Consider the following 24,391-nt stretch of genomic DNA (forward strand, 5'->3'; position numbering starts at 1 on the left):
AAGGGGTCTACGCCGAGGGCAGCAGAGTTTCCTTAAAGCAAATGGAGTTTCTGCTCATCCTTATATTTGAGCCACAACCTACTGGACTTTGTTTTATATGTATGCTTTCAAACAAGTAGTGCATTTTACTTACTCACTTAATGGTAGTGCTACTGTAGTCACTGTTGGTTTCAGTGGTTCAGTGATTCCAGCACAATGTTTTTTTCAAAGTTTTATTTTTCTCAACTACATGGAAGCACCCTCCTACTAGAGGACTCCATGGGTTCAAATATTTACATCCTTTGAAAAGCCCTTTTTTTATCTGGTGTGACATAATTTATGTAAATAAGGAACCCGTTTAAAAGGCCTCCAAAAAATATTCAGACGTGGTGTTCTGGGGATATTTTAGACCACATACCTGAAAGAGACCCCAGTCTGTTGGTCTGTTGGGGACATAGACTGTATAAAATATGGACGTAGTATCCGTGACGTCACCCATCTGTTCCTTAGCGCTGTTTTTGAAGCCAATCGACGGCGGCAGCCATATTGGAAATGCGGAACTCAACCAGGCAGAGTGTGACGTAAAGAGGTGGAGTTTGAGCTTCCTAGCCAACAGCTATGTGTTCCCATCCGGGAGTCAAGTTAGTCATGTCCTTATTTGGGCAAAACTCGAAATCTTAATATCTTCTGAACTATCGCGTTAGAAAATAATTCAACCCCCCTACAGTGTGTGCCGATAGAGAAATTAGCTACGTAGAGCCAAGCAGTTTTTCAAACCAGGCTGTAAACATGTTTATTAATGCTGCAAAGATCGTCTTTTTTGAATTGGGGTCTATGTGGTTGGCTGCAGCCAGCCTCAAGCGGATTCTCGATGAATTGCAGTTTATAACACTTCTGCATGGGCTTCATAGTTTGAGACTGGAGATTGCCACTTGGTTCAAATATTTACATCCTTTGAAACGCCCTTCTTTTATCTGGTGTGATGTAATTTATGTAAATGAGGAACCCATTTAAAAGGCATCCAAAATGATTAGATGTGGTGGGCTGGGGATATTTTAGACCACATACCTCAGAGAGAACCCCAGTATGTTCTGTTGGTCTGTTGGGGAGCAACAGTCATCAAGTAGCCGAGATCAGAAGCATTGACCAAACATGACCCAACTTTATCACAAGGTTGAATTTTGCTAGATTTTATACCTGAGCTGGAGTTTCCTCAGTCATGGCTTGCTAAGCTAACTTTTGCTGATCAAAGTGAGACAAGATTTAATGCTAAGCTAAAGATAGCATGATTTTTTTTGGTGCAGGGATGAAATGTTGCTCATGGTGTTTTTTTATTTTTTACATTTGTTCAAATTGCTTGCACCTCAACTAATAGCATTCAAGAGGGCTATGAAGTATCTGATTATTGCATGGTTCTAGCAAAAGTGTGCATGTGACTGGAAGGTGTGGATAGCCAATGTTTTAAAGTGTAAGCCTAAAAGTTGCAATATAAGCTGAAATGTTTAGTTTTATGTCATTAAGTCAATATTAGTCTTGGTGTTGTGTGTTTATGTTAGCATTTGATACTGGCACTCCCATTATTTGCAGCCATGCTGTGTCATGGCACATTGCTGCCAGTTGCTCGGTCTCTTTGTCTCGTATAGAGTAGAAAGGTGAGTGTGTGGGTGTGTAAGCCAGACACACCCACTTAGCCAGAGATGCAGAGACAGACAGAAACAGATCGACAGAGACGGCAGTGCGGGGTGAAGTGTGTGTGTGTACGACGGAGATCACAGCAGGCTGGAGTGCTGAGTGCCAGTCCTGCTGCTGGAGCTGGCCGCCACACATGGCACCGTGCCCAGACTACGCCAGCAGATGTGTCACTAGTGAGTCAGCTGTGTGTGCGCGTGTGTCTGAGACGCAGATATCCACCCGCTCGCTCTGTGAAGAGGGCGACTTGTGTAAAACTGCCCCCCCTCCCCCCTCCTCCTTCCCCTAAGGGTATATCTGCATCACACCCCTTACCCATCCTCCTGCTTTGATTGCGGCTTCCATCACTGTGACGGACATGGAGATGCGTCTGTCACCCTGACATGATATGAGGAAATGTGACATTACACACATGTCGACTCCCTGGGGATGGAGGGGCATCGTCTGCTGACCACATTAGAGGATGAACAGAGGGTGGGGGGTGTAGGAGTGTGTGAGGGAAAAATACACTACGATGTTTTGAAGAGATATGATGCTTTTGTACTTTGAAAACAGTGAAGTGTTTAGAGTTAGTTATAAACATTTGGTCACCTCAGTTTCTAAAGACACGCGCTCCCAAATACTTTGTTAGTGTTGCTCGTGCTAGAGCGCCGTTGTTCCCTTGTCATGATAGATGCATTATGTCAAATGTTGGATCAGTGGCGTCACAGCTCTATGTTTAGTGACACTTGGCATTCCTCACATTCTGTATATGTACCGTGGCTGAGTCATGAGCAGTATCTGCAGGGTGTGGCGTGTAGGGCTGGTGCTTTTAAGGAGGCCACCTCGACAGGTGAGCATACATGTTAGTGTTTTTTTTTTTTTAAGTAGACAGGCTGATATATATATATATATATATATATATATATATGTATATATATTCATTATTGTTATTTTAAATGATTTAAACACAAATTAAAAAGTGTCTCATCAACAGTGAAAAAAAAGTGACTATTGTGCTCTCTGTTGTAGTCTTTGCAGTGTCTGTGTTTTGATTCATTGAATGAATCAGAATCAGAAATACTTTATTTATCCCAGGGGGAAATTCAGTCATTACAGTATGCTCTTTAAAGCAGTAAGAAAGTCAAAACATTAATATACAAAAGAAAGGAAATAAGATATGAATATGGAAGAAATTAAAATAAAATAAAGATATATAAAAAAGAATAGATATATAAAGATATATTATTATGGCCAATCTGTAGTCTTTGATGAACATTTCTTTTCTATATATGTTCTTGTTGAAATTCTTGAACTGTACACCTTTTTGTTTGTTGCTGTAACTTCCTGAATTTCACCCTTGGGGGATGAATAAAGGATTATCTTATCGTATGTTATCTTATCTTATCTTAACATTTTTTTATCTTAAAAAAGCAAATAATAAAAATAAATAGATAAATTAAAGAATAAAATAACAATACATGAATTAATAAATAAAAGCAACTTATCTTTGCTGAAGTGTATCTGACATAAAACATTGTTTCATGACTTTTGATCCCCTTTCTTTTAAAAAAAAGAGGGGGGGAGGCTATAGCTTTGCACATCAGCTGTGTGCTTGTCCGGCACATGGTACTTCAGACTCAGAGTACTCTGGTGGTAACTCAGTTCACATTGACAGTGAAATGCTAATATCTTTGGTCTTGTCGAGAAAACCATCTGGCAGAGGTTTGACGCAGGACTCACCATTCAAAGGACCCATTCTTTGATCCAATTTCTGCTCATGGATTTGTTTCTGCTTGCCACCCATGACCTTACTGTTGCATCGCTTCCTGATTTCCCGAACCACGAGACGGGCAGAGGGTGGTGATCACAAAACGTGCGAGCACCAAGCATGCCTCATGAAAATGAGTGGCATTAAAAGGAATGTGCGGAACATGTTAACTTTGACCGCCCTAATTATTTGATTTGAATGCGCACTGGGTATGTGCGTGTCACGGCCTTGTGTAAGATGACCCTTTTCTGTGTGAGAGAGCTGTCTTGAAGATTTCTCTCTTTGCATACTTGCTTCCTTTAGCGGCACATTTTTTAAATATTCTTTCAGATATCTGAAAAGAGGTAGAAATAATAGGCCTGATGTTGCCCTAAACATATAAGGGACCAAAGGAAATCTTGAGATGGAGGCCGAGCAGACAGGGAAAGCTAGAGAGCGAGGAAGAGGGGAGCTATACTCCATTGTGACTGAACTGCAAAATGGGATTTGCATAAATAAGGCTGAAACATCAGCAGGCCTTTTTTTACAGCCAACTGCAGGGCTGAGACGAGGGGAAAGAGTTGGTGTGTGTATGTGTGTTGCACCAGAGTGTGTGTTTTCCCCCATTTACTTTAATATGATGTCTTTGTAGCATTGTTGCATTAAAATTTTTAAGCGAGTGGCCTTGGTTGGTAGTAAGGTCATGGTTCCTCTTCCCTGACTTATCGTTTGAATCCCCTCCTATAGAAGTGAATACTCCACTGGCATAACGCTCCCATCTCCCCTACAGAGGAATTTGGGTGACGTAGCAGGGAAGGGTCTACTCTCTACTCTGCGCTCAGCCAGCGTACGATGGCTGTTACATAAGCATGAAATGAAATGCTCCCTTTTAGTGCCACCCGCATTTGAAACCCCAAATCTAATTGAATTGAACTATTTTCTGCCCTCTTTTCATGTGGAACCTCGTATTGATATCAGAGGCAAAAAGCTCATTTTTAGAGCCTCATTATACTGTTTTCCCATTAACTTGCATGCACTGCAGCTCCTCATGTGCGCTGTGATAGACAGTTCAGCATCTTTAGAGGAGATAGAGGAGAAAAAATCTCTATGATTACCTCCACACTGCTTTGTTGTGTGTGTGTGTGCGTGTGTGTGTGTGTGCGCGCTATTGGCTCTGGTGTGCACCCCTGAAGAGTGTGTTTGTGTGTCTGTGTATTCGTCATGACAGCGAGCTCGCCAATTAGTGTCTCGTTATCGTGCAATTGGAGGGAACAGGTGATTGACAGGTTCTGCTGTATGTGTACTCACGTTACACACATTTGTGTATAATCAGAGTTTAATTTTCGATAACATCTCCCGATGGTGAATATGATAGTTAGGGCTGATTGAGGTGAAAGCCAAGTTCTTTTGATATAAAGCAAAATAAGATCGCCCCAAATGAGTTTTAATACCTTTATAGACACTAATGGGTGGTTGACCCTCGTGTCACGTGGCTGATTGTCTCTGTTTCTTCCTCACAGTGGAGCCTTATATCTGTGGACTTCAGACAGAACAGTGAGGTCACATCCACATCCAACAACAGGAGCCTAAAAACCCTCCTTATTAATTAGTGTCCTGATACTGTTGTCTTACTGATACGAATCCTGATAAGTTGACCAGGGTATTGACCAAGCGGCAACCTCTGGTCTCAAAATATGAAGCCCATACGGAAGTGTTATAAACTGCAGTTCATTGAGCGTCTGCTTGAGGCTGGCTGCAGAAACACAGGAAACCACATAGACACCAATTCAAAAAAGACGATTTTTGCAGCAATAATAAACATGTTTGCAGCCTGGTTCAAAAACGGTTTCGGTCTGAATAGCTCATTTCTCTATCGGAATTCGGGGTCCAAATTTTAAAAAAACGTGACGGTTCAGAATATATTAGGATCACGAGTTTTGCCCATTTAAGGACATGACTGACTGGACTGACAGGCGGGAACACTAGCTGTTAATGAGGAAGCTCAAAGCCCGCCTCTTTACCTCCATACAAAATAACCTCAACAAACTCCAACTAATCCAGAATGGCACAGCCAGACTCATAACCAGGTCCAGCAGGAGAGAACACATCACACCCATTTTAAAGTCGCTTCACTGGCTCCCAGTCCTTTTTAGAATTGATTTTAAATTGATGGTGTTGACTTTTAAAGCTTGTAGGGGGTCAGCTCCAGACTACATTGCTGACCTCTTGACTCCCTACGAGCCATCATGTAACCTCAGATCCTCCAGTAGGTCTTTACTAACTATTCCACGCTCAAACAGAAAAACAGAGGGTGATCGAGCATTTTCTGTTGGTGCACCCGGGCTGTGGAATGACCTGCCGGAGGATATCAGGGAAGCGAACACATTGTCGTCTTTTAAGTCGCTTTTAAAAACTCACTATTTTAATCTTGCTTTTTATTGATTTTATGGTTTACTGCTTTGTTCCTTGTTTTATTACTTCTGCTGGATAATGACATGCTCTTAACTGCTGCCTACTGCTTTTTAAAATTGTTTGTAAAGTGCTTTGTAATTTGTTTTGATAAGCTCTATATAAATAAAGTTGTCATTATTATTATTACTAGCTCGACAGTTAGGTTGAGTTCAGCATTTCCAACATGGCTCCCGCCGATTGACTTCAAAACAGCGCTTCAGAAACAGGTCGGTGACGTCACGGATACTGCACCCATTATTTATACAGTCTATGGTATTGACCAATTACAAGTACCTATCTGATACTGGGGTCATGAAAAAAATGTGATTGGTTGATAAAGTAATTGCTGGCATTATCTAGTACATCTAGTATAATGCTGTTTTTTTAATCATCTTCTTATTATCTTGTTGGACATGAGAATTTACCTGAAACCAGAAGTTAGAGTTAATTAGATTGGCCACCTTATATCACTGCTGTATAGGATTACCTGTCTGAAAAGAAAAAAGAAAGTAGATCGTTTGTGGTGCTAATAAAAATGGATTGGTGCTTTACCTATGTTTTTCAGCGGTACAAGATACTTTATTGGAGGCATTTGTAATAGTGTGAAGTGGATTAGAACCACTCTTTAAACGGCACTGATGCCAGAGGGACAACATTTAGCATCTGGAAACCTCCCATACACACTCCTTTCTAATATTTGAATTGAAAAAAATGCATCCTGATACTTTTGTAACTATCTGAACCCAAAAACCGTACATCACTTTAAGTAGGAGGTGGCTCCTCTGGTGGTTTTAAGGGAAGCCCTAAAGTGAGGATCTTTTTCCCAACGGTGTCTTAGCAATCGTTACATTGTCAACATTTTGCCCTAAGTGCAGGTTGGACTACACATTTTATGAAGTAGTTGGCTTGAAGCAGACTCTGGTGTCTGACCTACGCCCCATGGACCACACTTAGTTATATTTCATCCACAAAACAAGATAACTTGCTTTACTGTAGCAGTTTGTATGCCCTTAGTTGTTTTTAGAGCAGCCACTTAAAATATTTGATATTTCCCCTTTTTTAAGACTATTTTAGGGGATTTTTCTCTTTTTTTTTGAAGAGGAAAACTAAAGAGAGACATGAGATGTGGGGAGCAGAGAGTGGGGGATGACATGCAGTAAGCGGGAAGGGATAGACTGATTAACGGCCGCGCCGATATTCAGCATTTTGAAGCATATCGCCATCAGCCTTTTATAAAAATCCAACAGTCGATAAGAGATTAGTTTAAAACTGGGTTATTTTGGCTCTGATGCAGCTGCACCACCAGGTAACTCAAAGAAGAGCATACACCTAAACCGAGGTGAGTTCTCGGGTGAGAATCTTTCAAAATTCACTAAATCAGGTGGCAGAAATGACACCGTCTGCAGAAACTGTAGCCTAGCTTGCGTCCATTTCTCCCTGCAGTTTCTCATTGCAGGGGACAAGTTGAGCAGCATCCGCTGTGGCCCCTACAATTTAAACAAAGTTAAGTGTTGGAGTTGTATTATTTAAAATATGTATGCAAATATTTCCCATTTTACTGCGAATAATTATCAGCTCCAAATATCTGTTATCGGCCTCCTTGACTACTAATAATCGGTATCGGCCCTGGAAAAAACATATCGGTCTATCTCTAGTAAAGGGTCAAGGCTGGGAGTTGAACCAGCAACAGTTGTGACAAGAGCTATAGCCTCTGTTTGTGGGGAACAGGATCTGCAAACCAAGTGTAAAGTGTTCAGGATTTTGGGGTAAGGGTTAGTCCACATCATCCATTTTTGCTTTATATTTTTTGTCATTATTGAGTGTTTTCCTTCAAAGAAGCTGTCTGCTGGTCTTTTCCACTGTGACATAGATAAACCAGTGCCTATCTTTTAAAAGCAAATACGAGTCAACAGAAAAAATCAAACTGCACCTCTGTGCCTTCCACTTTTTCACCTTGTTCTAGCTCACATGTTGTTTCCCCCTTTAATACAAAACTATGCCCCCCCCCCCAAAAAAAAATATAACTCTGATCTGAAGGGATGAGAACATTTGTGGAATACGTTGCACCTATTTTGCACTAATAGGGTGTAATTGCTCAGACAGAAACTTTGAACTAGCAATAATTGTACTGCCATCATTGTTATAGCTAAATCTTTTGTATGAAATAAATGATTAGTTTTGTTGGTTGCACATCACTTCTGCAGAATAACCCATATATTATTTATTATTTAGAGTTTATTTTTTTCTTTTTGTAGTCATGCTTGAAAACCTGTTGCATCACAAAATAGAAATATGTAATTTCACATTGAAAAAAATTGTTCTGCTCTGAATAGATACAGAAACAAATCACTAATTCATCATTGGTAGTATCAACCAGCTCACCACTTCTCCTAAGACCCTCTACTCCTGCCTTGAAATGTATTTTTCATTTCAATTGCAGTCTAATCAGTGTAGTTTGGATGCACAGGCTCCTCTGTGCTCGTCAGTCCCTGTCTGGAAGCCAGCCTCTGCTCGTGAGCAGTAGTGATCTGTGGCCCCGGTGGTTGTAAATCTCTTCTCCTGTAGACTAGTGAGAGATGAGTGTTGCTGCTGTAGCAGGAGTCAGTATATGTGTCTGGTTCCCAGTGAAGCCCCCCCCCACCCCCCCTTCACCCTCTCCCTCCCTCCTCTCTCCTCCCCTTAAACCCCCCAAACACTCCACCTCCTTCTCCCCAGGGAAACTCTGGAGCCAGTTACAATGTTGAGTGTTTTGGAAGAGCTCCTAAATATTTTCAGGATGACAATGTAATCTGACTGACTGGGCTGCTGTCTCGCGAACAGGATTCTCATGCGATTCCTGCGCTCTCTCTCTCTCTCTCTCCAACACACACACACACACACACAAAAAAACAAACAGAAACACACAGTGGTGGGTTTGGTCTGCAACCATACCTTTCAAAGTTGCAAAAGTCTGCTGCTCCTGAAATATTTTAACACGGTATCCAATGGAAAGTATCTGTAAAATCAAACACTGACCTTTTTGATGCTTTAATTTTTTTGGCCAACACCAATTAAGATACTTAAAGTTGAAAAAGTCTTATGTTGATCAAAACTATTTTTAAGCACATGGCAAGCTGGCAACAAAGGCCCCAAATTTGGTGACTGGAGTTCTTTGTGTTCCAAAAGTTAAGTCTAAAAAACAGACATGCATCATTAAAAGAACTTCAAAGAGCCCCCCTTAACTGCATTTGTTCAAAAACTATTTAGAAATTAATATAATCAAATATATTTCTACATTTATAATTATAGTCTGTTGCCTCACAGATGCCTCTGACTCACTGTCGCTGTCTCTCACTCTCCCCTCCCCCAGCCTTGTGCCTGAGTCAGTAATGCCTGCAATAAAATCACACATTACGTTTATTTTTGTAATTGATCTGCGTATGATACAGTGCCGGCAGGTACGAATTAAAGACAATTTATTTAGATTATATATATTTAAATTGTTACTCCAGACTGACAGGACATTGGTCCTCACATCTGAGGAAATAAGAGGCAGGACCGGCTGTAGTGCAAGCAGTAGCTTTTTAAATACACTGAAAGGATGTTTGATACAAAGATAGATTGTATATGTTCTTTTTTAACCTCTTAACCCTGAGTAAACCAAAAAGTCCACAGAGTAAGTCAGGTGTTGTCATGCTGAGTGAGTCTTAAACACCTGCACAATCTTCTTCCAGCTGTGTCCTGTTGGGAATGTGTAATGGCTGGATGCTAATACTAACTAAGGCCACAGAGTAACTTTGTAGGGCTGGGGCCTCAGTTTGTCAGGCAAATTTTTATGTCAAGTACTATTATATACTCGTGTATGGCTTTGTATCAGGGACTCCTGTCGGGTATTTTTGATTTGGTGTGACGTAGCATGGTTAAAGTGTGTGTACCATAAAGCTCTCGCTCTTGACGACACTGTAATAAGTATGGAGGTAATTCTACAGACTGTTATCTTCCACGTCATTCCCATAGACTGTATAAAATATGGACGTAGTATCCGTAACATCACCCATCTGTTTCTGAAGAGCTGTTTCCGCCTGTCAATCAAGTCAGCTGTGCCTCTCATTGGAAGACTCATAATCTCAATATCTTCGAAATTGCTGCGTTAGAAAAAAATTCACCCCCTTACAGTGTGTGCAGATCAAGAAATGAGCTATCCAGACTACACTTGTCTTTTGTACCAGGCTGTAAACATGTTTATTTCTATTCTTTATATCTTCCACGCGCACAGAGCTTGCTTTGCTAATCGAGGGTTTAGCATTAGCTACAGGTTGTGTCGGCTCAAATGGCTGCGTAGGTTCGTCGTATTATTGCAGTATTTTAATACAGCCTCACAGAGTTTATATTTTATAGACATGATTTCTATCGTCTTATTCCAGTTTTAAACAAATGCTTCCAAACGTCAGCTTTTAATGCTGTAAGTTGCTACCCATCGCTGTCTCTATTTGCTTAGCTAAACAACAGATGTTAAGACGAGGGGGGCCTCTGTCTGTATAACGTGAACCACAGCACGGTGGCACCTGTGATCCCACAGGAGTGGCGCTTCATTACATCAGTAATAACTGATTCCATGATTTTCGATTCGATATTGAATTGGGAAAAATATATATTTCAATGCATTGACGATTCAATTGTTTTACTGAGCTGTAGTCTTCTATGAAAACAGCCTATTTGAATCCAGTCCTGCAGACATGGGTGAAAGTGGACCAAGGCCTTTTAAAAAAAAGAAATCACTAATAATAAACCACCTTTCAAGCCAATGCTTGTAGATTTAATGGAATTAAAAGTGGGTGTATTGTTACTTTAAATGTGTTCAGACTGTAGCCCTTTATTCCAGTGTTGTTAACAGCCTTTTTTTACTCTGTTCTCTCTCAACAGTGTGCCCAAGGGCCGTTGAAAGCCCCCTTGGGGGAGTTTCATAAATACACTCCGAACAAGAAAAGACTCCTGGACTATTGTTATTGTTTTTACACACTTTCTCCAACACCCACACACCCACACACCCACACACACACCCACCCACACACACACACACACACACACACACACACACATACACATACACACACACACATACACACACGCACGCACACATACACACACATACACACACGCACACACAGGCGCACACACCCGCACTCACACACAAGGACATAAAGAGGATGTTGGAGGTCCAAGAGGAGAGGCCAGCGGCGGCAGGTACAGCAGCGACACATTTCAACAAGAAGGAGCGAGGGAAGAAAGAGCGAGAGGAGGCCAAGGACGGTCGAGGAAACCTCTCCAACATTGGGAATCCTGTTCCTGGCTCAAGGAACGTGCGCACGAAAGCGCCTCTCTCACACACAGGCAGTCCTCACCAGCTCATCACTCCACCCTGTTCTGTAGTCCTGGGAGCCCCATCAATGCACTCCAATAGGCTGAAGAACTCCCCGTCCACCAACACGCAGAGGTGAGCGAACTAACCGACAACCTGTGGGTCTAGTGCTGTGGTACAGTTAGGCAAGGCTGTTATAGTTTTAATAGGCAACCAGTGGTGCGTGCTTGTGTGTGTGTGTGTGTCTGTGTATAAGCATGATGATTGTTTTAACAGCCTAATCAGCTGAACACTGATGCGTATGTTGATTAAATTTATGCATTTAATTGAAACGCTCTATAAACTGGAGCACAACTGCACTGAGAACAGAAGTTAAATTTCATCCTCTCTATTTTAACCAGATTGTTTTTATGGCCTCACAACACTGGTCCTGAGTAAGTGGCACTAAATCAAAGTTTTTATCACAGGGATCTTCTTATGTTCCACTAACAGCTGGTGATTGAAATGCTTAGCAGTGTCTGTCTTCCCACATTAATAACACAGAAATAGAAACAAGCTTTTGTCCAGGAGCGTGAGCATGTTTCGAGGAATTGAGGAATCATCACACAATATCTGAAATGAATAAGCATGAGCTGTCAGTGTTTATTGACAGCTGTGAAGAGAGAGTATATACAAACAGTTTTTTTTCTTTAAAGCTGTCAAAAACAAACAATGTATGCACACGTTTTCTGTAAATAAGACAGATTTTTTTGCCGTACAGCACCCAAATCAAGCCATTTTCTGCATCATGGAGGAGATGGTTGTAGCATTATCAGTGTACCTCTTATCCTTGTGAGCTCTCACGCCTTAAAGCTTGGGTTGGTAGTCAGATTTAGATACACTTTTTGTTATACCGGTTAAAATGATCTTTATGTCCCGATGGCAATCAATACATAATGTGTTCTTAAAAAAGAGGGGAAAACAGCTGCTTTCTACAGCCGGAGTAAACCTGGGAAAACACCAACCAATCACCGTCATTAGGGTCCAATTTATGAAACCAATCAAATCCTGTCCTGCCGTTCTTCCCACCTCCTGCGCGTACATTTCCCCGGCGTTCACTCCCCGTCCCCTGCCTCTGCTTCCCCTGACTCTACTGACTGCCCCTCTTGCTCAACCTCGGGCCTGTCCCCTCTGACCTGATGAGGTGCTTTGCTCAGGACTGTAGTCCGGATCAGGGTCTAAAAAACTCTCACCACGGGGGCTCTGACAAGCAAAATAATTAATGACATTTAGTAAATCCTAAGTCGTAACGTCCGTCCGGACGCTGTAGGGATGACGAGCCGATTCATGAACACGTTGAGCTAAAATAACCGGTCACTCTCTGCCGTGATCACGCCAACCAACAAAACAACAATCAATGTTTGAATGAATGAAGAACTTCTCCTCTTGTCTCTCCTCTCTCCCGCTCGCACACTCTACACCTCTCCTGATGCATTCACTAACTGTCAACACTGTAGGAATTAAGAACATCTGTACTGAGCACATTTAACAAACAGTAGAGCTGTTGCAGTTTTATATGTGTTATAGCTTTTCTCCTGATATCTTGTCACCAGTACAACTGGATAATGCTAGCATGACAGTTGTAAGTACTAACAGCAGCCATGTTTGTTTGTGTTTTTAACTTTCAGTATAATAATGTTTTGGTGAGGACCGGTTTTGAATCAGTCACGATCAAATGGTCATGAATCAGCTGCGCTCGTGCATGTGAGCTGGGGCGTCGTTTTGGAGGAGCTCTGAGGTGGGGGAGGGGTTAGACAGAGTCCCGAGGAAATGCTTCATTCGAATTCATGCTAGTTTTCCGAGACTACCAACCCTAGCTTTAAGTTGAAAGGTGATCAGTTTCAATTTGTGGAAAAGCCAAACAGAAGCAAATCTCCAGGGAACCTCAGCCACAGTCCTTTTTTATTTTTTTCATTTGTCACATGTTATTAATTAGTGTGGGGGAAATGTGACCAATCCCAATAATGACAGATCTGTAAGCAGCTATTTTAGCCAGCATATCACCAAATCACTTTTTTACTGCTCAACATCCATTAATGGACTGAGGGGTTCAATACATTAGAGAATATAAGACACACAGAAGTTTTAGATGACCGTGTTGAATATTTAGATATTGTGCAGCCATTTGAAGTCATTATCATGTGAGTTAGTGCAATATATGTGATCAGATGTAAGCCTTGGTTGTGTAATTCATCTGTGCACTAACCTGAGCACATCACTTACCTTAGCTGTGCCGTGTAGAGCCCTAGAAGGTTTTCAAACAGACCTAGGATCAGTTTCTCCACTCCTTTCTTTTACCTGAGCGGTCTTAATGTGCGATCCAGAGCTGCTCCAGGGTCAGAGAGTACACTGAGTTTGGAAGTTTTTCCCTGCTGACTCATGGTTCTGGAGCCTCTGGAAACGGCTGCCTGGACTGCCAAAGTTCTGGCTTTGCCCTCTTTTTTTTTTCTTTCTCTCTACTAGCTGTGTGTCGTTTCTGTCTCTCTCTCTCTCTGTGTGTGTGTGTGTGTGTGTGTGTGTGTGTGTGTGTGTGTGTGTGTGTGTGTGTGTGTGTGTGTGTGTGTGTGTGTGTGTGTGTGTGTGTGTGTGTGTGTGTGTGTGTGTGTGTGTGTGTGTGTGTGTGTGTGTGTGTGTGTGTGTGTGTGTGTGTGTGTGTGTGTGTGCTCAGCTGCGGCTGTGCTTTTTGGACATGTTGGCATTTGTTTCATGCTACTTGTAAGAGGCTGTGTGTGTGTGAGTGAGAGAGAGCGAGGGAGAGACAGAGAAAGAGATTAGGGTGTGGTAAGGGTGCTCTCTGCCAATTGGATGTGTCCTGCTTGCCTGAACTGAACTCATAACTTGTAAGCAGCAGTCATTTGAAGATGGCCTGTGTCTCAATATTCTGATTCTTTTAGGTTTCACTTTTTAACTGCAAGGAATTTCCCAATACCCGTAACCTAATCTTGTGCTCATAGACATCCATGCTAAATGCTGGATGCCATAATTAGATTGTATTTAAAAAAGGAGAGAAAAAGAGGGGGAAGAACAATCACATCTTCTTATTCTCATAGTGTTACCAGTTGGTATCATGGGTACATTTTATAGCGGGATATAGAGGATATCAGACCTGATTGATTGCAAGCTGCCTGTGTGTACCCCCTCCCCTCTTTTGGTTTTTACCCAATTCCAGACCATGACTGCTTGGTAACCCAACTTAAAGCCCCAGGCTTTTTGTTCGATATGCCCCATTTCCTTCCTGTCCATTTGTTTCATAAGTCAAACAAGTTCACAAGTGTATTTTGGAAGACAAAAGATAACAGTTAGGAAGTTGAATGTGTTGTGTCATCTAAGATTCATATAAATGGACATTCAGGATTACATTTAGGAGTGTATATCAGCAGTGTTCCAAGAAAACAGCTACGTCTTTCGTGCTGTGCTGACTGAAATGTGTAACTGTATTAAGTATGTCCATCATCTTTCTGTCTTCCCTTTTCTCGGTCAGCCCTAAACCCAAGACGGAGGCCATGGTACGCTCACCTCCCGTCATGTCCCCCTCCACTGCCACTCAGATGGACTCTAAAATGCCCAATCAGAGTAAACCAGGGAGCACTGGCAGCCAATCACAGCCCTCACCCTGCGACGGCAAGACCCTGGGTACCAAAGGGGCTCAAAATGTGGCAGGGGGCATGGGGTTGAAGAATGGACAGGGTCTGAGCTCTGGCCCAAGCTCAAAAGTTAAAGTCAAGAGGGAGAGAAGCACCTCAGTGGAGTCGTTCGAACAACCGGAGGGAGGCACACCGACAAGTGAGGAGAAAGGTAAGAACCACCTCAGACTGTCGTCTTTTTTTTGTTGTTTTTTTTTAATCAGACCATTAGTTGTCCAGCTGATGGCTAGAAATTGTCCTTGTGAACAGATCAATGTTGTTTTTACAAATAGGTGGCCTGTGTTGGTGACTTCTGTTTTTCTACTGACTACTGTGTAACTGTGCATTTATGCTTCCTTACCAAAGTCCTATCTCTTTGTAAAGAAATTATTTAACCCTCCTGTTATGTTCCTGGGTCAATTTGACCCTGGGCATATTCAATTATCTAAAAGTTTCAGAACCCCAAAAAATCCCAATACACATTTTTTTTAAATCAAATTTTTAACTCTATTACTAACCATTTAAATCAAGATTTGGTCCATTAGTGTTATTTAGTTCTCACAGATCATGGTTCATTGGAAAGCCTTAAATATAAATACAATAGATTTACATGACATTGATTTTTGTTTATTTTATTTTACATTTTTTTATGACATGATGTTGATAAATTAACACGACACCTCTTCTATCACATGTTGCCCAGATTTTTATGCTGCATTTAGCTGGTTTAGAAGGCCTATATTGCCTAAAATAGAATTTAAAAAGGGTCGATTTGACCCGCAACATAACAGGAGGGTTTAACTACTGATAACAGAAAAATTTCCCCAGAGCATTTGAACAGTGTCCTGTCTATATGGCTTGCGTCATTCACTAATTTACACCTGGTAGTACTACATACATGTATGATTTCTTCTACATGCAAAAAACCATCTATATTTAGACCTCATTAAAAGCAAATGTGCACACATTCTACCTCCATTATGTCCCATGGTTGATTTGTTGTTTTACAGTTCTACTGAAAAACTCATTCATTACATGGATTTGCTTAGTACTTGATACCGATTGATCATTGCATAACTACATTTCATAGCAACAGGCAGTTGTTTCTCGATAGTAGACTGTTGCTATGAAGAAAAAGACAGTCCACAGGGATGCGACTCCAGTCACAGGCTCTGGAGGACTAGCGGTAATGGTTTTAATCTGCGGAAAGAAGTCCATTCATTTTTTATGCAAGTTTTACCGTGGAAAACGAAATAAAAGAGACAATCAGTGAAATAAGATGGGAGAGATCAAAACAAAAACTGGGGGCTGTTAAAGGGACATTGACAACATTCAAGAGGCGTTTTTCGACCGCAGGAACTTTACCCCGGAACTAGGGACTTTACCCCTGAACTACGCGTGTTTCGACTGGAGGAACCAGGGTCTAAAATGAGTTCAGGGGTAGATAATCTCCCCCCTGAAAAGCCCCTGCTTGGGGGGTAGTACTTTTCAAAAGTCCTGGGACTTTGGTTGAACGTAACGGTGTTTTCAGAGTTTACACAGTTGTTGAAACACAGAGGGAGTTCCTGGGAATGCACCCTAGCTTAGTTTTTTATTAAGATTTCAAAATATTATTTAGTATAATTTTTTTTCTCCATACGTCACTGGCCTGATTTGAACAATCCACCCGAGACTTCAGCCTGCGGTCGAAACTGAACAACAATGGGGGCACATGAACCTTTTAGTTCAGGGTAATGTAGTTCTGCCGCCCAAAAGACCCCAGAACTCTTGGTCGAAATGCACCTAAGGTGGCACATGAAAAGAAACGCTCAACGAAACACAGTATGGGATACAGCAGTCTTCCCATGTGCTACATCGAGTCTTGTTGTCCTATGTATCTTGTTATACTTCACCATCCATGTAACATTTGATTTAATATTGGTAATAGTAACAGCTAGTAACAGCTACATTGTCTAATTTTAAAAAGGCTACAGAGGAAACAGCTCAACGGAAGAAATACAATCATTCTTAAATCAACAAAATTGTTTACAAATTGATTTGTTATGTAGCATTATTGATTAGGTAAGTAGATAAGCAGTGAAATGTAAAGTGAGCAGGTTGTTTTAGCATAGATACCAGCTGGGTACGAGACCCCTCTGCTAAGTTTCCAGATCCTGCTCATCCTGGGCTTCCAATCCGCTATAACAACCTGCTGTTTATACATTATCCCTGACTTAGCAGTGTGCTGTATGTATTGTTTATTTCCTCCTGAGTATAAAACAATATCTGTTCTGAGAAGCAAATAGTTTGAATTCTGAAAAATTTAGTTTACTCATTTAGGGTGCTCTTCAATAGAAACCAGAGTTGAAAAAAATGCTTGACTAAGGTATTGCAATGAAATAGAAAGGCCATAAAATCACCAGAGGACAAATAACAGGCAAAAATGAGGAAACAGCTATTATTTTTAAAGATATAAACACAATTTAAATGTAGAAAATTACAAAATGTAAGTTAGCAAAGGTTTTTTAATAAAAAATCTGTCTTGAAAATAGACTTAAAAATATTCTTTCCCATATCGTCTCTCACTTGTACATGTTTGTGTGTGCGTGTGTGTGTGTGTGTATGTATGTGTAGACAGCAGCAGGGTGAAGAGGATGTGCGTGGCAGAGAGGAGGCAGCCGTACAGTGGAGCTGACTGGTGCTCTGGGGGAGAAAGTGACGAAGATGACAAAGGATTCTTCAGTAAGTGTGTTAACGCATGCATCCAAGCATGTGTAGCAGCCCTTCTGTCGATCAACTTGACTTATGACAGCTCCACTGTAGAACTGCATTACCCATAAGTCTGTGCGGGTCCTAAAACAACATTTTCCCCCCTCTTGTTTTCCTGTAGACTGTAACTCCAGTGATGTGAAGCCACAGGACTCTGTCACACATTCTACCTCCAACACCGGACTCAGCCGCTCCTCCACGCCCTCCCACAATACACTGGGGGGGCAGGGCTCAACCACAGAACCCACCAGTGGCCAGAAACCAGGCACAAAACTTGTTTATGTCTTCACAACCGAAATGGCCAACAAGTAAGGAAAATAAAAGTTACTGTTTGCTTGTTTGCCACTGGAGCCTCTTTATTTTATGTAGCTCATAAATTGTCCCCTCAAGACAATATTTGGCACATTCGTGTTACATTTTTAGTGCATGTGTGGTGCATATCAAGATGTTGGTAAGTTGTGATTAATCAGCTTGTCTCTACCTATTTTAAATATCTATGTCTGTAGACAGGCTAATATCATCATCACTATACTCAGACTCTGTTTACCAAAATAAATATACACCCAGAGCAAAACCCTTTGTGTTGTGTAGTTGCAGTTTAAATTTAAATTGAATTACTAACAATGTCCATTTCCTCTATTTCTCTGCCCCTGTCATAAGTGGATGTTGTTGTCTTTGATGTTTGTGGAAAATGTTTATGTGTAAGGCGCTGAGATACTTGCATCCCAGCCCTTCTCTTCCTTCCCCAAAACTTTTCCAGTTATAGTCTGAATCCATTGTGTGCATCTGCTCAAGCATGTGTATGTTTCTAAGAAGGAGCACAAACTTGGCTTAGATTTACGCTCTGTTTGGAATAAGAGATCAAAGATGTGGAAGGTGTGTGTGCGTGCAATAGTTTACTCAGACTATTGACCTTGGATTTACCTTCATGGTCCCATCTAGTACCCATTCATCCAGCTCATGGTTTCTTAAAAGCACACACAAACACAAACACACACGTATTTATTGTGTCTGATGACTGATATCTGACTGTCTGCGTTCTTGTCCTCAGGGCAGCTGATTCGGTTCTAACTGGCCACACAGAAAACATCATTGCCTTCCACATGAAAAACATCTCCAACAGCAAGGACAAAGCTCACCTCCTCTTGGTAAATACAAACATAGGCTCTTTTTTTGCACACATACACCAAAGTCTCTCATGAAAGTGTCATATTTAAATCCTATTTCTGTTCTTCTCTGTTCAAGAACAATGCAGCAAACGCCCTGCGAAATGACTCCAAGCCTCCCCAGCAACCCCCATCCCATTCACAGGAACAGAGTCACCAGTCCGGATCTAAGCCGTCCTTGCCTGGCATGTCAGAGCCAGCCCCAAACCAATCTTCAAACCAAGTGGGCCAGGCTGGTGGTCTTCCACAAGAAGGGTCATCCTCTTCAGGCATGGAATCCAAAAATCTTCCTGGCAGTAGCCCCAGTAACGCTAATGCCTCGGTTGACCAGGCCCCTGTTACCCAACCTGAGGCAGGCCTCAACCCTCCAACAGCAGGTGAAGTTGTGCAGGGTGGAAGTTCTGGTGGAGCAGGGCTGACACCACAGCAGCAACAACAGCAGCAGCAATTGGCCCAGGAACTGTTGAACATGGAGGCAAACACAGAGGGTTTGTCCCAAGAACAGTTGGAGCATCGCCAGCGCTCCCTTCAGACCCTTCGAGATATTCAGCGCATGCTTTTCCCTGATGACCGTGATGCTCCACCCCCAGGGCCCCCACAGGCTCATGGTGGACCTCATGATGGAGGTCCAGATGGTGCACCGCGAAGAGCTGAGCAGGGACCTCTACAAGCCATGATGGCCCAGTCCCAGAGCCTTGGACCACCAGGTGGGCCTGGAGGACCTCGTCCACAAGGTCCACCCTTTGGCCCACCACATGGACCTAGGGACATGCCCCCATTTCCTCAGGATGAAATGGGTGCACACATGGGGGGTCCAGGGGGCTGTGGAGATGGAGATCAGATGACCCCAGAACAGGTGGCTTGGTTGAAGCTACAGCAGGAGTTTTATGAAGAGAAGAGGAAGAAACAAGAACTGCAACACCGGCCTCTTCCTCCAGACATGATGATGCACCCCCATGGTCCACGTGGCATGATGCGAGGGCCCCCACCTCCCTATCAGATGGGCCCAGGGGAGATGTGGGGAGGGCCAGGTGGTCCACCAGAGCCCTACCAGGAGCGCATGGGCATGGGCCCTGGCCCTGGCCCCGGCCCCGGCCCTGGCCCTAGAGGAATGCCCCCACATATGCAGAGGATGCCTGGTTTCCCTGGTATGATGAATCCTGAGATGGAGGGACCCCCAAGGCCTGGTATGGGCTGGCCAGATGATATGCCACCCAGGATGGGAGATGCACGAGGCTTCCCAGGAGGACCTGGGGGAATGTTTGCTGGTCCAGGGGGTCGTGGCGAGCGTTTCCCAAATCCTCAGTCAGTCCAAGAGGCAATGTTTCACCAAGGTATGGGTGGAGACAAGGGCATCCCTCCTGGGATGATGGTGGACATGCAAAGGATGATGAGTCACCAAAGAGGAGGAATGGAACCTGGTAATGGCATGGGTATTTTTCCCAGAATGCCCGGAGATGGGCCGATGAGTCCGTCCTCTAGGCTCCAGGGAATGGGGGGCAGGGAAATGGGGCCTGAGTTTGGCATGGGGCCTGGACCAGGGCCTCATATGCACCCTTCCAAACTACGAGATGCCCCCATGAATATGAGTCCTGATGAGATAATGAGAATGAGAGGAGTTGGAGGACCTCCAATGGAGAACATGGGTCCTCAGGGCAGACCCATGCAGGGTCCTCCCTTCCCTGAGCAGGCACAACCTGGAGACTTTCCCATGGGGCCTGGGCGGCCCTTCCCAGGGGGTCCTGGGGGAATGAGGGGTCCACATGCAGACCCTGCCTTTGGTCCAGAGCACAGATCTACACCAACAGGAGGTAACGGTCGTATGAACCACCTCCCCTCTGCAGGTGGCCCTTCACAAGGTCAGAGGGGCCGCAAGCCAGCAGATCTGAATGTCCAGGGAGGAGGGGGGAACTCTCCCAGTGTCAATCCACTAAAGTCACCTCCTCTAAGGCAAGTGCAGTCCCCCATGATGGGCTCTCCCTCTGGAAACCTTAAATCTCCTCAGACACCGTCCCAGCTGGCTGGCATGCTGACTGGTCCCACAGGTCCCAATGCCCCTCCAGCTCCTCCATCTTCAGCACCAATGAAGTCCCCCCACTCCATGATGGGCTCAGCTGGTGCTTCTCCGGTTCATATGAGGTCCCCCTCTCTTCCTAATCCTTCTCCAGGATGGGCTTCCTCTCCGAAACCACCCATGCAGAGTCCTGGAGTTCCACCTCAAGGTGGTAAGCCTCCCCTTAGTTTAACTTCACCAAACATGATGGGGGGCATGGACCAAGGTACAATCATTTACTGTCTGTGTTAAACACAACATCTTTCCCCTATTCTTTATTTGAAATTTAACTCCGAAAAAGTTCATCTTTATTACTACATGTATTATTCTCTTTTTTTCCTGAATAGAAAATATATTCTTTGAATTTTTTTTCCCTGAATGGAAATCATATTCTTTGAATATTTTTGTGTCAAATCCTAAGTCACTGATCATGTTGATTTCTAATGTCAAATGTCTTACATTGCCCCTTGTATTCCTTGAAATCAGTCAGATTTCAAAATCAATGACTTAAAATTAATAAAATATCAGAATAGGTTTTCTATCAAAGCATCACATCTGTATGAGGGGTGGGGTGGGGTTGGTAATGGTCCAGTGGCTCCCTCTTGTGGTTGCATGATTTGGCTCTTTCTAATCCTTGAGTACCAGACTGTTGCTGATGTCACATAAAACAATCTATCAGACATTCAAAGTTTCATCTTGTAAGTATTATAATCTCAGTTTTATGGCATCTCTCTTTCATTATGTCACCCTCCAGGTGGTAATGGTCCCTCAGCCCCTCCTTCATCAGGGGCTCCATCTGGCTCCATGTCCCACCCAGGCAATGTCCCGTCTGGCAGTCCGTACACCATCCCCCCTGAGCCAACTCTCTCCCAGAATCCTCTCTCCATCATGATGTCACGCATGTCCAAGTTTGCAATGCCCAGCTCCACCCCACTCTACCATGATGCCATAAAGACTGTTGCCAGCTCTGATGACGACTCGCCCCCGGCTCGCTCCCCAAACCTACCATCAGCAAACAACAATGGTGAAACATTTAGAATAGCCTTTATTGGTTGTGTGATTTTTACTTTAGGGTCCACCTTCAATCATGTATTTTCAGTTGACCTTTGATATGCTGCACAAAATATGTTACTGATTGTTAAATCTTTTCTGCTTCTCTTGTACAGGAATGGCAATGAACCACCAAGGAAATCCTCGTATGATGGGACCCGGAAACCCAGGACCCATGTCTGCCCTCAGCCCCCTGGGGATGAATCCAATGGGATCCCAGCCCCTCTCCCATGGCATGCCCCCACAGATGCCCTCTCCCAATGCCCCAAACATGGGCCCAGGCATGATGCCTCATGGCATGATGATACCATCAAATCCCAACGACCCTGGTATGGTAAACCCTCAAATGATGCCCCAGGGACGCATGGGTTACCCTCATCGAGGCCAAGCATACCCCCTCACCCAGTCCCCCTCCCAGCAAGGACCTTTCTCCCCGCACAATGGTCCTGGTCCCCAAGGCTTCCCCGGACATCCAATGGGATTCCAGGGAGAGGGAGGGCCTATGGGAGGACGGATGGGGAACATGCCTCACGGAGGTGGGGGTGATGGGGGTATGTGTAAGCCTAATACCCCTGGAGGGCCAGAGTTCAACAACATGCAGGGTGGATTCAGCGATGCAGACCTTCACGAGGTGATGCGGCCGGGAGCGTCCGGTATTCCTGAGTTTGATCTGTCCAGGATAATCCCGTCAGAGAAGCCCAGCCAGACTCTGTCATACTTCCCCCGAGGTGGAGGAGACAACCCCGGGGGGAAGCAACCGCACCCCTCTGGCTTCCCCATGCAAGGCATGATGGGAGACGGTCCACCGAGGATGGGGATGTCCATGCAGGGAATGGGGGGGATGCCTGGGGGCCCGGGTGGGGGAATGGGCCCCCAAGACATGCCAATGGGCAACCCTGGCCACAACTCCATGCGGCCACCAGGATTCATGGGCCAAGGAATGATGGGCCCCCAGCACCGGATGATGTCCCCTGGGGGACCGGGAGGGATGATGCAGGGGAGACAAATGTCCCACCCAGGCCCTGGTGGTTCACCTAACATGATGATGTCACTGCAGGGCATGGGCGGCCCCCCTCAGCAGACAATGATGATGGGGGGTCAGATGAGGCCTCGTGACATGGACATGGGGTTCAGTCCGGGCCCTGGAATGTTCTAATCCAACAGAAACCTTGTATGTAGAATGTTCTTGGACAGTATGGAGGGTGGAGCAAAGGTCACAGTGTGTGGAGACAAAACTCTGATGGACTTAAACAAAGGAAGTATAAAACTAGAGGAGTATGTACACAGAAATAAACAGAGTGGAGCTTACCAGTCACCTAGTAATGTCCTGTGGGAACTATTCCAGTGGAGACTCGGACAGGCCCAGATCGGAGTACTTTTTGCCACAAGAACATTGAATTTTGACTCATGAACTTCAGAATGTATGGGATTGTTGTGCATCATTTTTGCAAAAAAAAAACTGTTCTTGTGTTTTTTGATTATCTGACTGTAAAGATGACATCAAAGAGGAATCAACCTAACAAGTCAGCGTGGAGATGCTACAGTATATGTCTACTTTTTTCAAATTTAAAAAAACAAAAATTGTCACAAAAGTGGTGTGGAACAAGAGAAAGGAATAAGAATTTGTGCTTTGTGAAGACTTTAGTGGAACTCCATCTTGTCTCTCGCTCCATCGTTTTGACTGTTTCTGTACAGTATATACGTGTGGGAGTGCGTGTGCGTGCTTGACAGACTGTATGTTTGTGTGGTACGTATGTATGTGTCTGTATGTATAGGCATTCTATCAGTGACCTCTCAACTCCTCTTACCCAGCTTTCATTGGGGGAGGAATGCCCCCTAAAAATACTGTACTGTTTACCATTGGTGGGCTATTCGAATTTTAGTCTATTTTAATTTCCTTTGTAACTCCAGTGTATAACAAACCAAACTATGACCTCATTAAGATAATAGTATTATTAAAAAAGCACAAACATGGACCGTCTGCAGAAAGCGTCTTCTTTCTCTATTTTTACCATTGAGAGCAACACATTGTGTGAGGATCCTACTTTCAGGACTCAACTTTCGTCAGCGTGAATAATACTGCTAATACCCAGATGTGCTTTGTGTGTTCTTCTTGTTCCTGTTGTGTTCCTGTTTTGTTTTGACTCTCTTGTTGACTCTGGGTAATAATCATTCCCACAGCAATAATCCCCAAAAGGTCAGCAGAATGCGACAGGAGTGGCACAGCAGGTATGCCAGGTATTATAGAACTAGGGGTAGGTAGATCTGGTAAAACTTAGTGAGGCAGGTTGGGGTGTCCAAAGTGAGACACCTGGAAATGTAAACACGTACTGCTTACCATCCAGTTGACTTCCTCTCTTTTCTCTATTGTATAAGCTTGTCATGTGTTCTCCATTGGCTTTGGTGCAAAAATAGCCTACCAGGGCTGTGGTGATGGACTACAAATAAAAGATATTGTTTTGGTATATACATGTTGTCTATGACGTATGTGTGTGCATGCGCGGGTATGTGTGTCCACGTGGCTTT

General features: G+C 43.6%; 1 protein-coding gene across 6 annotated transcripts in view; it reads left to right on the forward strand.

Annotated features, from left to right (window-relative positions):
• bcl9 (BCL9 transcription coactivator) overlaps nt 1–24,332 on the forward strand; it is a 35,988-nt gene extending 11,656 nt beyond the window's left edge. For 3 of the 6 annotated variants that reach the window (XM_034693181.1, XM_034693183.1, XM_034693184.1), the window contains exons 3-10: nt 10,751–11,321; nt 14,707–15,020; nt 17,462–17,569; nt 17,718–17,904; nt 18,648–18,744; nt 18,842–21,041; nt 21,570–21,839; nt 21,982–24,332. In XM_034693181.1, coding sequence (XP_034549072.1) covers nt 11,035–11,321; nt 14,707–15,020; nt 17,462–17,569; nt 17,718–17,904; nt 18,648–18,744; nt 18,842–21,041; nt 21,570–21,839; nt 21,982–23,021 — 4,503 coding nt within the window. In that variant the 5' untranslated portion in view covers nt 10,751–11,034 and the 3' untranslated portion in view covers nt 23,022–24,332. The remainder of the gene's footprint in view (nt 1–10,750; nt 11,322–14,706; nt 15,021–17,461; nt 17,570–17,717; nt 17,905–18,647; nt 18,745–18,841; nt 21,042–21,569; nt 21,840–21,981) is intronic. The other 3 variants (XM_034693185.1, XM_034693186.1, XM_034693187.1) reach the window with 2 other exon arrangements.
• The last annotated feature ends 59 nt before the right edge of the window (nt 24,333–24,391 follow it).

The sequence above is a fragment of the Notolabrus celidotus genome, chromosome 10 (genome assembly GCF_009762535.1).
Source record: "Notolabrus celidotus isolate fNotCel1 chromosome 10, fNotCel1.pri, whole genome shotgun sequence".
NCBI classification, from domain to species: domain Eukaryota; kingdom Metazoa; phylum Chordata; class Actinopteri; order Labriformes; family Labridae; genus Notolabrus; species Notolabrus celidotus.